The sequence below is a fragment of the Diadema antillarum genome, unplaced genomic scaffold (genome assembly GCF_040938485.1).
Source record: "Diadema antillarum isolate AM-2024a unplaced genomic scaffold, OU_Dant_1.0 seq00000973_RagTag, whole genome shotgun sequence".
NCBI classification, from domain to species: Eukaryota; Metazoa; Echinodermata; class Echinoidea; order Diadematoida; family Diadematidae; genus Diadema; species Diadema antillarum.
The window spans coordinates 776413-792730 of NW_027271815.1; the positions used below are offsets into that span (position 1 = coordinate 776413).

General features: G+C 41.6%; 1 protein-coding gene across 1 annotated transcript in view; it reads left to right on the forward strand.

Moving 5' to 3' along the window:
• LOC139742023 (SEC14-like protein 1) overlaps window positions 1-16104 on the forward strand; it is a 74613-nt gene extending 58509 nt beyond the window's left edge. Inside the window, exons 5-15 of the mRNA XM_071652585.1 lie at window positions 2555-2749; window positions 4951-5101; window positions 6147-6262; window positions 7049-7238; window positions 7982-8070; window positions 10459-10529; window positions 11384-11690; window positions 13784-13921; window positions 14401-14649; window positions 15151-15308; window positions 15950-16104. Of these exons, the coding sequence (XP_071508686.1) occupies window positions 2555-2749; window positions 4951-5101; window positions 6147-6262; window positions 7049-7238; window positions 7982-8070; window positions 10459-10529; window positions 11384-11690; window positions 13784-13921; window positions 14401-14649; window positions 15151-15308; window positions 15950-16070 (1785 nt within the window). The 3' untranslated portion in view covers window positions 16071-16104. The remainder of the gene's footprint in view (window positions 1-2554; window positions 2750-4950; window positions 5102-6146; window positions 6263-7048; window positions 7239-7981; window positions 8071-10458; window positions 10530-11383; window positions 11691-13783; window positions 13922-14400; window positions 14650-15150; window positions 15309-15949) is intronic.
• Window positions 16105-16318: the final 214 nt, after the last annotated feature.

Genomic DNA, 16318 nt, shown 5'->3' on the forward strand with positions numbered 1-16318 from the left:
ATGAGGCATACAACTTTGTACAGTGTAGCAAATTTGACAAAATGTCACCCTATAGAAGATGAAAAAAAAAAGGAAAAAGACATGGGAAGGGGGACAATTGACTTTTTTCCCCAAACATATGATGGATGTATACTATAAGTACAGTTTTTGCAAGTGAGGGTTGCCATATGAGAGTTTTTGTTCCACTCTCTACCTCCAAAGCAAGAAACATGTTCCCAGCAGTGGAACATCCAATGATCGTACTCTATTGTACAGTTTGTATGCGGCAGGTTGATCGCATTCTGGCAAAGTGTCGAGTTGGTGACTCTCTGAAATCCCTCTTCGGACTCACAACCTCATTACACCAGATGTGCCTGTAGTAAGGGCAAATTTGCCCAGGCGGCCCCGTGTTGACTAGCAGCCTATTTTGGGAGCGCGAGTATTGACGGCTCGCTGGACGAGCCGGGGCTTTGCTCATCCTCTAATGGTTCGGCGCCGTCCACCGACCTTGTTATACCCTCGCTCGCTTCTCGCTTCCTTGGGATTCTCTCACGCTTTCATCATCTCTCATCTGACAATATTTTCTCCTCGTCATATGAGATCCAAACCACTGGCTGTTATCCCAGTCCCCCCCCCCCCCTCACCTCTTCTTTCTCTCAAAAAAAAGAAAGAAAAGCAAAACAAAAACAACTTAATACCACGTTGTATAGTCCATGTCGTGCTTGGATTTTCACCCCCCCCCCCCCCCCCAGGGGAATAGTGAAGAAACAATGTTACATGACGTGGACAGGGTGGTCTCCTTTGCAGCATTTGTCATCATACTTTACTGCCCTCCCTCTGCGAGTTCTCTGGGAAGATGTGGTCATCTGCCTGATGAAGTACTGCACTTAGCCCAAACTTTTTCCTTGCGTAAAGAGGTCCATCATTATTAAAAAGACTTGTTCAGAGTTAATGCTCTTTTGGAGTCAAGAAGCTGATGCTACATGTATGCCCAAACAGACCCAGTCTACCCCAACTTGAAGAAAGTCACCTGGGCAATATACTATTTCAAATGTTATCTACAACCTGTGATTGTACATTACAGTCCCATCCCTCAGGTGATAATGAAATGTCTTTTCGTTCCTTACCCTGTAGTGGTCAAATGGACATGGTATTTTTATTGCAAGTTTTATTTGTCATGGTTTATTTTCACGCTTTTCCCCATCTCCAACTCCATCTTCCTGACTCTTCTTCTTCCACCCTTTCTCCTCCTCCTCCTCCTCCTCCACCTCATCCACCCAGTTTCATACTGCATCCTATTGCCACCCCTTGACGTCATCTCCATCCAGGCCTTTGTTGTCCCACCTGCGTGTAAAGCCGCCCCGTCTCCACCGATTCCCTCTTAAATCCAGCGACTCCATGAAGCTGCTGCTCTCCTGGATCATAGAGCAGGTTGTCACACATCTCCTCCCCCCCCCCCCCCCCCCCCCCCCCGAAACTCTGGATGATTGAGTTTTGGTGGAGGAGTTTTCTCTCTCCCATCCTTGTGTGAAAGTGTCATTATCCATCTCCCTGAACATTTCTTCACACTCTTAACAGACACCTCTTGTTCTATATCTGTGCTGCTTCAGGTAACATGCACAATGTATGAGACTGCACATCCAGTCTCTCATTCTCTTCCCAAGGGTACAGTGCTACGTGATAGCGCTTTGTAGCAGAACTTTGGAAAATGTCATTGAGTGGGTATATCAGTCCATCATACCTGCCATCATGAGTATGAAAACAGTGACCTAGTTTGAGCTTAAATATTGTATCCACAAACTGAGCTGAATTTCCATGACAGGCAGGTGAGGTTTTTAGCATTTCAGCAGAAAGTTTTTGAGACCTTGTACATGTAGATCACCTTTGTTCTGCACACACTAGGGTAGAGTAATAGTTCATATACAAAACTTGTGCTTAAACCAGAGGGTACAGTTGTACAATGTATGCCCTGCATTACAGATCAATGAGTGTATGAATCACCAGATTGCTTCAAACTGGCTGTGTGATGCAACTATCGTCTTCAAGTGTAGAGAACCTGCCAATCGCTGTATCTATTGGCAAAGCGTAGGACAAATGTCCTTTGTAGTTACCTTTTGTTTTTTAAATTCCAGTTTGATAAAATTAAAGTCTTACACACTGTACTATGCAGGGTGCCATAATGTCAGACCATGTCCACATTCATATCTCTGTGTGAAATATAATCCCATGCTTCCCCCATTTTTGGGTACATATGTCACAAAGAAAAGTGGCGCATTTCATGTTCACCCGCAATTTCTCATACCTGCAAACTCTTTACAGTTGTGAAAGACACTCATGATCAAGCCAAATGTGCAGTATATGACAGTATCTTTGACAGATTTCTGCAATTTCAAAAGTAATTGCAAAATGATATCACACGAAACTCCTTCCTTGAAAGGTTTTTCAATTTCAGGAGGAAATGCATTTCAGATTTCATTATGAAAATAGTGATTTCCATCAAGCACAGCAAAGGCATACATAAAAACATTCATATTTATCTACCAGTATCCTCTCCTTTCTTTGTGTACCAATCCAGGGCAAAGAGGTCCTGTTGTACTACATCCATGAAATCATCAAGGAGGGGGTGGAGAGAATACCGACGTGGCAGGAAATTCATGGGGACCAGAAGGCGGAAGAGGTGACGAGCGTGAAGGCCTGTCTGCCGGCCGTGGCAGAAAACGAGACCACCATCACACCGAAGCGGAAGAAGGTGTTGGTGAAGCAGAAATCGGTGAGAGATGATTGTGGTTATTTTGATACCCTCACTTTTACAGGTCAGACTGTCGGTTTATTATCTGATTTCAGAGCATCAAAGATATCTTTACGAGATATGCTAAGAGGACTGTTAGAATGACTTTCTTTATGTATTTATAGGGGGAGATCGTCTTAGAAGCCTTCATTGTTTATCTCTAGTACATCAAAGAGAGTGAAGAAGGTCAGCATAATACATTTATCATTTTCTTTATGGGCCATCACAGCGCGCAGTCTAGCCGACAAGAGATTTGGATTGAAGTAGAATGTAACATTACAGTTAAACATGTATATCAAAGTCCATCTTTGTATGTGATTTGTGTAATAGGAAAGAAGATTTCAGTGTGGTTATGAATATTCGCATCATGGCAGTGGATGTAAGGGAGACACTTAACCCTAAAAAGACTGGGCTATTTTGGTAGCTCGAAAGACTGGGGGGGGGGGGGGGGGGGGGCCTCAAGGGCCCCCCCTAAGATCTCGGCCGTGGATCGCGCGATCGCCGCGGAACTTTGCACAATGGTAGTGTGCAATGTAATCTACAAGATCATGTTTTTAAATTTTCCAAAATAGACTTCTTTTATTTTATTTTGATTAATTATGATAATTATACCCCCGCCAAACGAAGTTTGAAGGGGGTATATAGGAATCAGCGGACGGTCGGTCGGGTGGTCGGTCGGGCGGTCGGTCGGGCGGTCGGTCCGTTGCAAATCTTGCGTCGCGAACTACTTCCTCAGTTTTCAACCGATTCCCATAAAACTTGGCACAGATGTGTGCCTTGGGTTGTAGATGTGCAAGACGTATTTTTTGACAGTACCCAAAAGTACGTTGCCACGGTAACGGCATATTATGGGCAAAAATGGGTACAAATCTTGCGTCGCGAACTACTTCCTCAGTTTTCAACCGATTCCCATAAAACTTGGCACAGATGTGTGCCTTGGGTTGTAGATGTGCAAGACGTATTTTTTGACAGTACCCAAAAGTATGTTGCCATGGTAACGGCATATTATGGGCAAAAATGGGTACAAATCTTGCGTCGCGAACTCCTCCCACAGTTTTTGATCAATTTTTATGAAATTAGGTACAGATGTTCATCTGAATATGTTAATGTGCAAGACACATATTTCCGCAGTGGCAAAAAGTGCGTTGCCATGGTAACGGCATGTTATTGGTAAAATATAGGGCAAAATGCTTCATGGCAAAACTGCTTCGTCAGTGTTCTTCCAATTCTCATGGAATTCATATTGAATGTTTGTCTTAGGATATAGGTCAGCATGACACATTTCTTGACAGTGACAAAAAGTATGTTGCCATGGTAACAGCTCACATATTATGAGCCAAAATGATGGTAAATTTTGTGTTGCAAACTACTTCCTCAGTTTTTGCCCAATTTCCATGAAACTTGGTGCAGACATGTGCCTTTGGTTGTAGATGTGCAAGACGCATTTTTCGACAGTACCCGAAAGTACGTTGCCATGGTAACGGCATATTAATGGCAGAAGATCAAGGAAAGATCTTGCGGATTTAACTACTTCCTCAGTTTTTTGACCAAAGCTTATCAAATGTTGTTTTGACCAAAGCTTATGAAATGTTGTTTGACGGGGGTATAACCAGTCGCTGTAGCGACATTTCTAGTTTATGCAAGAAATCAGAATCTTTCATCTAAATCAGTAAATAAAGCTCCAAGAGTGCTCATTTTTTGTATAATTAATCTTTGTGGCATTCTTAGCAAATGTACTTGAAAAAAAATTCGGTATCAAAATTAATTTCGTATTTATTTTATTGTTTCATGAATTTCTTATGTATTTCTTTGTTTTTTCAACCTTTTGTTTTTGTTGTTTTTTGTAACAAAATTTGTCACAGACACTTTTTGAAGCATAATACTCCTAAAACAAACTAATTTTAGCCATTGAGAGTAAAAATAAGCATATTTATATGAACCATGTGAAAGTGCATGTACAAAAAGTCATGTAACTTCAGAACCGTACCCCCAGGCGTCACAAATTTGGTGTCAAAATGTGCGGGAAACTCAAAAGAAAAAAGTTATGGAGCATCGCGGCAAGAGCATTGCGTGTTGCAGAGTAATCGTGCGAAATGTCGAGGGGGGGGGGGGCCTCCGAGGCCCCCCCCCCCCCCAGTGCAGTTAGGGTTAAATGTTACTCAATTTTTCGTCTGTTCCAACAGGAAGAGAAGCCCGCCCTGCGACCGTTTGCCAACCAGACCACCTGCACAGTGGGCGTGGTGGATGGGGCTGTCATCAGGAACCGCCTCGCCTCCAGCACCATGGCCGAGCAGGGCGGGGCGATGGTGGGAGCTACGGCTTCGGCTGCAGAAGGTCAGTAGTGCTTGCGAGGTTCTTGTCTTTCATGACGTGTGCACACGGCATGGTCAACAGTATAGCCACCATTTGACAGCACGCTGAAAAGTCAGTGGTTTAGCCACCATTTTGACTGCAAACTGAGTGGTCAGTAGTATAGCCACTATTTGACCTCACACTGAATGCTCAATGGTGTAGCCACTATATGACTTCAATTAATGCGCTCCTTGCGTGGGATACACTTTGTAGGACTTCTTTGGCTGTAAAGACCCACGCAACCACGTCGATTGTGACATAAATTCTCTGGCAGAGAGTAATCTGAGGACATATGCTCCACTGAGGAATTACAATTCTCTCCACAATTGATGTCATGTATAGAAAAAGTCAAAAACTCGACATTACTACCGGTAATTGCTCTCTTTAGGTGATGATATAATCAGAGATAATCAGTCCAACACCAATATGCTGCTTTAAAAATTTACTGTCAGAACAAGGGCTTGCTGTGACAAAGTCCCTGGGAATATTTGCTGTCGTCAGTTTCATGATGAAATGGTACCATGACAACAAATTCAACGGTCATACTTGCGTGTGTCATTACTGCAATATGTACATGTAGGTAGTCATAAGTGTACAATTGAAGCGTAATGCTATTAGATTCCCATTTCCACCCCTTTTTGTGTGTGTTACATGTATATCCAGCATCAACTCCAGAGCCTAGTTATTGTAATTTGCGTATTTAGGCATGAGAAATAGATTGCTAGAAATCTCATATGACAATTAACATTTTCAGATGATAAAATATTTGTTATAAATAGTTGCATTAGTCAATAATATGATCAAGCTACATGTATGCATGTATATTCCATCCTCACTGTAAAATACAAATGTGTAATATGTGGTGCATGTAGGTCAATGAGTCCAGCTTTTCTGCACCACATATTTCGTGTTTACATGAATGCTTGACTCAATCTGTAGTAATTGTAATTATAAATCTTATACTATCTGAAATCCTAGTGATTCAAATGTTCCATTACGTGGCATTTCTTATTGATTGTTCATACAGAGGCGTCAAAGATGGACGAGGAGTACATTAAGAAATTCCTCGGTGACCTGACACCCCTCCAAGAGAGTCGACTGATCCAGCTGAGGGAGTGGCTGAGCGAGACGCACAAAGGAAAGGTGAGAGAGAAGCGCATGCCTACCTTGTTTTTGGCGCTTACTTTGATCCGCAACAGTCATCTTCGTGTTCTAGTAAAACCCCGATTGCAATTTGAAGTGCAATATGAGAATCTTTTCAAGATGTGGAACCTCATGAATAGATGATGCTCTTTACCCATACCACAGTGGCTTTGTTTGTCAATTTCTTTTAATGACCCTTCCCCCTCCCGAAATTTCTTTGGATGTTGGTATTTTTGGGGTGAACTGTTCAAGTATCAATTCTTTGTAGACTTAAAGTGACAGCATAGCCGTAGACCCACATTACCTACAAAACATGAAATTACATCAAGTAGAATACTGGTGATGATGGTAGTAATGATGATGATAATAAACAAAATAATAATTACTACAACAGAGACAACCCCCAACAATTCTTACAATAAACCTGCTATATATATTGGGATAAAACAGACCTTATGCTTTTCTAAAATCAAAATGTTTGAGCGGTGGCTGGTTTGGCAGCAGAGTTACCTATGAGTAAAATTAGCAGTAGTTACAATACGTGATGCAAGATTATGTGCACTGAATATTTTATGAATTTGCTTGAATTCCCATTGAATCGGCTGCTTCTATACTCTGGGGTGCAGTGAGCATTGTCGATTTCACCTTTTGAAAACTTCCCCCTTCAAAGGGGCAGCAGGACTAACCAGTGAAATAGAAGTAGAATAAAAGTGCACCGGTCTCCATATAGCCTCATTTAGAAATGCGATCTTCCAACTGACCTGACTTTCCCTCTCGCCGCTGCAGATGCCAAAGGACTCGCACCTGCTGCGCTTCCTGCGGGCGCGAGACTTCAATACGGAGAAGGCGCACGAGATGATCACCGCCTCGCTGGCCTGGCGGAAGCAGCACAAGGTGGACCAGATCCTGAGCACCTGGGAGCCGCCTCCCATCCTCCTAGACTACTTCCCTGGAGGTTGGCACTACTATGACAGAGGTCAGCTCAGTTCTGGGTCACTAGGCTATTCATTTTCACTCTTATTTGTTGTCTCTTCCTCTTCCTCCTCCTCCTCCTCTTCCTTCTCCTTCTCCTTCTCCTCCTCTTCCTCCTACTTCTAATCCTTCTTCTTCTCCTCCTCCTCCTCCTCCTCCTCCTCCTCCTTCTCCTCCTCATCCTTCTTTCCCATTAGGTAATGGTTTTAGAAGCTACTGCTTCTAAATTGTTTCACACATCATTTTGATATTTCTATTCGGTTGGCAGAGATGTCAACTGTTTCCTTTTTGCAGTATTTTAGACTGCTTTTTTTTGTGGAAAATATTGCAAATGTCATTGAAAATTTTGTTTTTCCAAAATTGTGTAACCACTACATGTCTCCTGCAGGAAAGGTTAAAATACTGTTTTTCAACCAGAACTACACCTTTCAAATCCTCTGAATACTGCAGTGCTGTTAAACAAGGTTTGGTATCCCTGTGATGGAGCTATTCTTGCTTCTTGGTGTAAAGTAGAGAAATTTTCCCACCGTAGAGCAGTGAAGATTAGTTCAGACATGAAATTTAGATTTTATGAAGAATTCTTTGAACTTTTAAGAAATGGACTTAGATATGAACTGAACTCCTTCCAATATATTGAGTTGTGGATAGGTTTCTCATCTCTTGGCTAGATTCGAAATGCTCGAGTGAGAATATTAGTGCCGTGACCTTTAACCTCTGTTATTGACCCCACACTCATGTCTTCCTCAGAGGGCCGACCGGTCTTCATCATGAGGCTTGGTCAGCTGGATGTCAAGGGACTCATCAAGGCTGTTGGAGAAGAGGCAATCCTTAGACATGTAAGGCATCATACATATGATGATGATGATAAATGTCCATCGCCTGCCCCGCAGAAGGGCTCTATCATGAAATTTTGACCCAAAATCAAATTTTGGATTGTGACGTTATTCGATATAGTCTTTAAAGCACTTTCATATGTTATAATCATTATTTTTTCTGTGTGTGATATTTTCGAACGTGCAAGCCTTAGGCCCTTCTGCTGGGCAGGCGACGATACATGGATAATTAATTTTGAAATGAGTGAATGAATGAATGAATGAATGAATGCATGAATGAATGAGAACACAGAGGTTTGAGTTGCTCGGTGAGAATGTCGTGTGTGAGTGGAAAGTTCGGAATAGTTCAAATATACAAGGCAACGTGGAGCATGTTCAATATTTTCCATAAGGTAGAATGATGGCATCTGGTTCCAGTGATTGCCAGAGAAGCCTTAGGATTATTTGTTTTATAAAATGGGCACTGATAAGTGTAATACCCAGAGCATTTACCCTTCATTTGTGAATCTTGTTGATAAGAAATTACTAGATGCACAGCTAAATTTACCGAGTGTAACTGTCCAGTCTAACTGTTGAGGCGATAGTGTGTATTCAAGAGGAAAGAGTGTGTCATCAGCCTTATTTTCCTCCAGTTTTCTTTTGAATGAGAAATGACTACTTTCCCTTTGATAGCGACAGGAAGACATTTTATGATCATTTCCATATTCTTATTTCCTTATGGTTGTGTGACTTTGAGAACGGGGGGGGGGGGGGGGGGGGGGGAGGGGGGGGGGGAAGCATTAGCTGCCATAAACCAATTACAAATGACACATTGGTTATACTTGCACATCATAATCGCAATGAACTGTGAAATTGCCAAATTGGCGGCTTTCCTTTGATGGCGACAAGAAAAATTTTAATGACTCTGATATTTCATGTCCCAATTTCTGGTTGTGGGCGGTAGGAGATGACGTTTGAATAGCAACACACATAATTGTTTGCAATTTGCGTCTTGATTTGTGCATGCTTCTGTCCTCATTTCAACCAAGGACAACGCTATTACTGCTGTTCAATGAGGCATGTTAAACATAATGTCAGACTTGATTCCTGAGCGAATGGGAGCTGGGAGGATATACAAGGAAAACTGTGGGCAAATGTATCCTAGAGCGTCTGACTAACATCCCTTTAAAGGTAGAGAACTGCTTTTGAGGGTTGGGTGCATCCAACAATTGAGGAATCATTACCTCAATGTCCTTAAATGTGGCAATGGAATCCCTCTGAGCTCAGCCAGTCTACATAACAGGCTTGAGTGTCTGCTCAAGGCCTCTACCAGATACTTGCAGTTTTTTACTCAGAGAGCATTCAATAAGATGTAATGAAAGTGTCTGTTGTTCGCCTGTCATATTTTGAAGTCTCCAGACTACCAGGATATCATTACCCAGACTCCTGTTTTGAGGGGTGCACTCTTACACCCCCTCCATCCCCCTCTTCTCCTTGCAAATCTTGCCATTAAATGTCATCTTCATGATTCTAGGCAAATGAATCAAGTGAATGCAGTTTAGAAAAGCACACAGAACATCCAACAGTCACTCCATATGATTCAGTTCAATCCTTTATTTGGGTTACAAGGTCAGATTTCAAATTCATGAAATTCTTCCGTCGAGATGTTTTCATTGCAACTAATTGTCAAATTGCCCTACATCGACGTAGATAAGAATTTGAATAATAAAGCAGTACCCGCTGCATGCTATAAGGATTAGAACCAACACTTGCTGTCGGGCGAAAGCTCGGTGGTCTAGTGGAGATGACGCCTGTCCAGTGATCAGGAGGTCGTAGGTTCGAATCCTGCTCGAGTATGTACGCCCATGATTTTTTATCATGGCTACTATTAAAACACTGATCAATTCATTGCTTATTTACGTCGATGTTAGGCAATTTGTCAATCAGTTGCAAAGGTCAGATTTACTTATAAAATGAGACATGACATACATACATATATTATGACACAAGATTAACTGTCAAAATATTTCAGACAGCAATGTAAAAAAAAAAGACAAAAACATAACAAAACAGCACCATAAAAATCAGTAGTAAGGTCTGCTCACCTCATCCAAAGATCAAAACATTTGAAACCCTTAAAACCATTATTGCATTCATTGAAATGACTTATAATCTAATGAATGTGTGGGTAAAGGGATTGGAAGAAGGCTGTGAAAGCACACTGATACAGCAGAGGAAAGGGACGGGGGAAAAACATCAGAGGAGAGAGAGAGGACTGTCTGTAAGTTGTCTTTTAAACAGATTTAAGAGGTGAAAGGTTCACCAAAATCATCCCTAGATTGATATCAAGCCAGCATCAGGCGTTGAGAAGCATTGATATTGATGGAGGCAATGAACGTTTGCATTTTACAGGTGTTGTCTATTAATGAGGAGGGACTGAGGAGAACGGAGCAGGCCACCCAGCAAACTGGCCATCCAATCAGGTGAGTCCGCAGAGGTCAGGGGTCATGACTTAGTGGTTGTAGTGAGAGGAAGTTGTGGGCCTTTTTTTTTTTAATGGCCATAGATTAACTCTCACACATGTCAAGTTGTAGAGTGCAATTTTGCAATTCTATAAATGCCGTTCTGTTCAGTTATAATTCATTTCCATCCACCAAAAGGGTAATTCATGATATAAAGCATACCAAATACATTTTGCATATCCTTTTTTTTTCAACAGTGTAAGAAATATCTATTGTTTCATTTTTCATTTCATTGCCCTGTAAGTTTATTCATTAAAACAAAACAAAACACACTATGATTGAAATATTAGCATGGAGGAAACATACAATCACAATATGAACTATATGTATGATTCGTTAATATGACGGCATTGTCAATTTGGGGAGTGTCACCTGGTTGGGATTCCACTTTCCAAGAGTTAACATATCAATAACAGAATCACATCCCTTATGGCAGGTATAAAGAGGCATTCAAGAGTATCACTGAAGCAGACCACTGTAAAGCATGAAATTATTTTAATGCTGCCAATAATCCAGGTATTGGCAGGCGTTGACTTTATGAGACATAAAAAAAATAATGCTCTCATTTCTGCCATTTTGTCCTCAACTTTGCCTGGCACATGTTCTTTGCTCAGGTAATATACTCCAATATCTCTGTCAAGGATTAGCTATTTGGTTTGTTTGTTTGTTTGTTTGTTTACAGTTTGTTTGTTATGCCATACCATCAATAAGATTTATAATAGAAGCTTACACAAAGGAAGAGACCAAAACTATCATTTCATTGTCATATTTTCTAACTTTACAATATCATTTTTGGGGATGTTCCCTCTTGGCAGCTCCTGGACCTGTATAGTAGACTGCGAGGGCCTCAGCATGAGGCACCTGTGGCGGCCGGGCATCAAGGCCCTCCTCCGCATGATCGAGGTGGTGGAGGCCAACTACCCAGAGGTGATGGGCAAGCTGCTGATCGTGAGGGCGCCCCGCGTCTTTCCCGTCATCTGGACGCTCGTCTCGCCGTTCATCGACGAGAACACGAGGCAGAAGTTCCTCATCTACGGCGGCAAGAACTACATGGACAGCGGGGGCCTAACGGACCACGTGGCGCCAGAGATAGTCCCAGACTTCATCAGCGGCGACTGCTTTGTGAGTTGCCCTTGATCCTCATATTGCTCTGATTCCTATCTGCCGCAGCCCACATACCCTGTAAATGTGGACATTTTTTTGTGCATTTTGCATGACATGAAACTGGCAGGAATATAAAAACGCACAATTTTATTTTTTGCTCACACGTATTGTATATTGCTTCCACTTTTCCAGTGGATATCTGTCTCATATGATTGTCTTCAGCATTCTTATTCTCAGTTGCTGTTTTTTATTGTAAATGTACATTGTATATTGTACCCAAAAAATCTCAGTCAGAATTATATACTTTTGTCTAGCTTGGATGTTTAGTTGGTGCAGCACATGAGAGAAGAGAGATATAGAATGACATATATCTAAAAGGTAACAGACATGGGCATATGTGTATAGTAAAGTAGATTTTTTGCTGCTGTATATGAATGATAGTTTTCAATGTTGTCACAAACATTCCTGCAGTGGATTTTAGTCTTAACCCTAACTAGGCCGGGGGGGGGGCCTCCGAGGTCCCCCCCCTCGACGTTCCGCGCGATGTATCGCAAACGCAAAAAGCTATCGCCGCGACGTTTCATGACTTTTTTCTTTTGAGTCTCCCGCATCTTTTGACACCAAATTTGCGACGCCCGGGCGCGCGGTTCCGAAGTTACGCATAATTATGTACATGCATGTCAGACCAAAAATTGCTCAAAAACGTGAATTCGTGTACAATTTCAATGCAAACTGTGCTTACAGGCAAATTTCATAAAAGCATGATTATTTTGGTGTTTTAATGATTAAAATCAATGAATAACATATTTTCTTGTTCGGAGCGATGTCGCGGACTAATTTCATCGAAAAAACAAGGAAAAACATAAAGTCGAAAAAACAAAGAAATACATAAGAAATTGAAAAAACAATAAAATACTTAAAGGACAAGTTCACCTTCATTAACATAAGGATTGATAGAATGTAGCAATATTAGTAGAACACATCATTGAAAGTTTGAGGAAAATCAGACAATCCGTTCAAAAGTTATGAATTTTTGAAGTTTTTGTGCAGTACCCACTGGATGAGAAGACTACTGCAGTGTATGAATAACTTAGATGTCACATGCGTACAACAATATAAGGAAAATATAAAGAGAATTTCACAAAATTCCATCTTTTGAAAAAAGGACACATTCCCCTGACTCGTTACCGACAAATGTTATGGGTAATATTATTCCCCTTGCCTTTAGAAAGAGGCAAGTCAAGTGCTCTTTTATTATGCGAAAAAAGTGAAAATATGTTGAATTTTCTTTTACATTTTCTTTATACTGATGTACGCATATGACTCACAAGCTGTAGTAGTCTCCTCACCCAGCGGTTCCAACACAAAAATTTAAAAAATTCATAACTTTTGCATCGAATGTCCAATTTTCCTCAAACTTTCACTGATGTGTTCTACTAATATTGTTGCATTTTCTCAATCCTTATGTTTATGAAGGTGAACTTGTCCTTTAAGAATTTTTTTTCTGATATCACAATTTTTTTTAATTACATTTGTTAAGGACACTAAAAAGAATATTTACACAAAAAATGTGCCTGTTTTGAGCTTTATTTTGTGATTTATACCAAATAGTCTGATTTCATGCATCATTATGCATAAATTAGCATAATTTGGTATAAATGATAATTTTTTGAAAAATTAACTTTAAGGTATTTTAGATTACATCATAGGCAATGTATGTGCCAATTTTTGTCGCGATCGCGCGATCGACGGCCGAGATCTGGAGGGGGGGCCCGGGAGGCCCCCCCCCCCCCCCCCCCCCCCCCGGCTCTATCAACTACCTAAATAGCCCGGCCTAGTTAGGGTTAAGGGACTATGGTAATTCAGGAGAACACATTGTTTCTCTCCTATGACCATAGTGGGAGCCATTCTTTGGTTCAACAGCAATTTTTTTCCTCAAAACAAAAAGTATGTCCATGAATAATTGTGTGTCTTCTATTAAAACATACTATATGATGATAATCATATTGAGTGTAGTTCCCTGTAGGCCGAGATGATGGCTGTAGTCTATAGTCTTCATGTCCATGTGATATTAAAGTTGTCTTCTTCATCCATCTCTGTGACTTTGGTAGTGTGACATACCAGAAGGTGGTATCATCCCCAAGGCCTGCTACCGGTCCTCGGAAGACCTCTTCAGCCCGGGAGAACCGACCCTGTGTGCGGACACGGTGTACAAGTCAGCCCTCCTTCAGAAGGGGATCCCCCACGAGGTATGTCCGTGCATCACTGTGACCTCACAATGACACAGGTTTATCTCGTAGTGAGTTTATTTTTTTGCAAATCAAGACTGGCCAACAATTTTGCAAGCAGTGAATTTGCGATCGTAGAGTAAGGTAATGGATGGAGAAATGCACATGTGCCCGTCGCATTCGTGTTGGGATCGGGATTAATATTTTCGCGCGTTTTAAAATTCAGTAGGTTGTTCTATACAGTCACTAAAGTCCATGTGAAGGAAGTGCCTTGTTTCTGCAAGACAGTTTTCAAGTTTTGGCTCCCAAGCATCGCTCTTTTGATATGGCGAGGAGTTCAAACATTCTTGAGGGTCCTTGTTTTCAAAAAACATCTACACAGTCCTACACAGTCCGAGCTGTGTATAGCTCACTCCCATGTAATGTCTTCTGCGTACCAAATACCCTCCAATCCTATCCATGTGCACAAAACTGTATATGTATTGTCCATGTTGTCCTAGGTACTGGTCCACATTAAGGACGCCCAACAGGTCCTGACCTGGGACTTCGACGTCCTTCGAGGCGACGTGGTCTTCTCGGTCCTGGTCTCGCGCCGGCCCTTGACCATCCACAAGGAGGTGACCAATCCCGTCTCGACGCCAGCGGGCGTGGTCACGAACACCATCGTCATCGACAAGTCCATGCAGCCCGGCATAGACTACAAAGTGGTGGAGTCGGCTCTCGTGTGCAAGGCTGGAGAAAGTATACAGGTCAGTTGGTTCTCTTGACAGCAAGGGAAAAGTATTCAGGCAAACCACATACCTCTAGGTTTTATCTGTTTAAATTTGGAATTGGAATTGGAAAATTGGAATATTGGAACGCATAGCAAAGTCTGCAAAGGGCGGTAAATACCACTATTTACAGAATGCAGTCTTAATGGGAGGCAAAGGCATGGATGTTTCAATGCTATAAAGTAAATCTACAAAGATATGCAACACTCCCTTATAGTCAACGAGATAAATAATCTAGGCCCTTTAATTCATCTATTCAGAGAATAGATGAAATACAATGTAGGTAAAAATAGGTGAATAGGTGAAAATTCAGAGAATTCAGAGAAGATTTTGGTCGAGAATCCAAACTTTTATCCTGTACCACAGGAAAGAATTCAATGCGAATCTCACGAATCCTGGAAATTGGCATCAATCAATGACCTATATCTAGTTCTGCCAGATGATGGCTGATTATGCATCATGTTTATGTTTGTTTTTCAGGGGTCGTCGGTGTGTCAGGTGCCAGGGTGGTATGTACTACAGTGGAGACATTACAACATCTCCTCAACCTTGCCCAACTCCACCCAGAAGGCCACACACCACCACCACAAGTCCAAGATCATGTTCTACCACGAAGTACTCGCCTCGGAGGATTTCAGGTACACTGCATGTTTCTGGAGATTTATTTCATCACGGTGCTAATTTGGAGTACATCAACCTTACTGTAAATTCATCTGTCCATCTGTACATAAGCTGGTGTCATACATGTAGATTTGCATGCATAAAGGATATACATATGTATATTGTGTCTGTGTGTGTGTGTGTGTGTGTGTGTGTCTGTGTGTTTTAGTATTTGTATTTTCCTACCTGTCTGTTATCCATTTGTCTCTTTGTGTATCTTCACTGATTGCTTTTTGTTTTGTTACCAGTTGTATCCTTTCATCTGTTTTATAATCATACCTATTCATTACTGAGCAGCATGTGACAAGATGCCCCAAACTATTAAGTGTCATTTCAGTGACGTTTTGAAACAGACATAAGAACTATCCAAATTCTTGTTGGGTTTTCATTTTAACTAGATAAGCATTGAACGATTTGTCATATGCATTTTATGGTAAGATTAAAACTGAAGGAATTTTTTTTTTTTCCCAGAGAGAGTGTTGTTATAGAGGTTTTTTCTTCTTTTTTTTTGCATAGAGGTTTTCAAAAAAAAAGAAGTAGAAGAAACCAAGATTAACACTGTTGTGCTGTGTGTTTTGTGTTTTGAAAAAATGCGAAATGTTTATTTTTCCTCCTGCAGGGGATCGATGACCAGCCTACAGTCCTGCCAAAGTGGCTTCTCCTCGCTCAGCATTAGCACCACGTCCAGCAAGGCCAGTGACCGCTCCCAGGCCAGCTCTCAGACCACCATCTCCAGGTGACTATCTCGACAGGATGCTGCCCTCTAGGGACCGGTCGTCGACGCTCCGCCCATCATCCTCATCATCGCGGTTTCATCGTGTATGTGTGTGTGTGTGTGTTTCCGTCTCTACATCTCGCGTGCTTTCTACGTGTCAGCACTGTTCATCTGGCAAGCCACAATGAGTACTTTTCGCCCAAGACCAGCGCCCCCTTCCAGCCCCCCGTCTGTCTGTTTGTCTGTATTTATTGTGTGACGTGATGTCGGGTA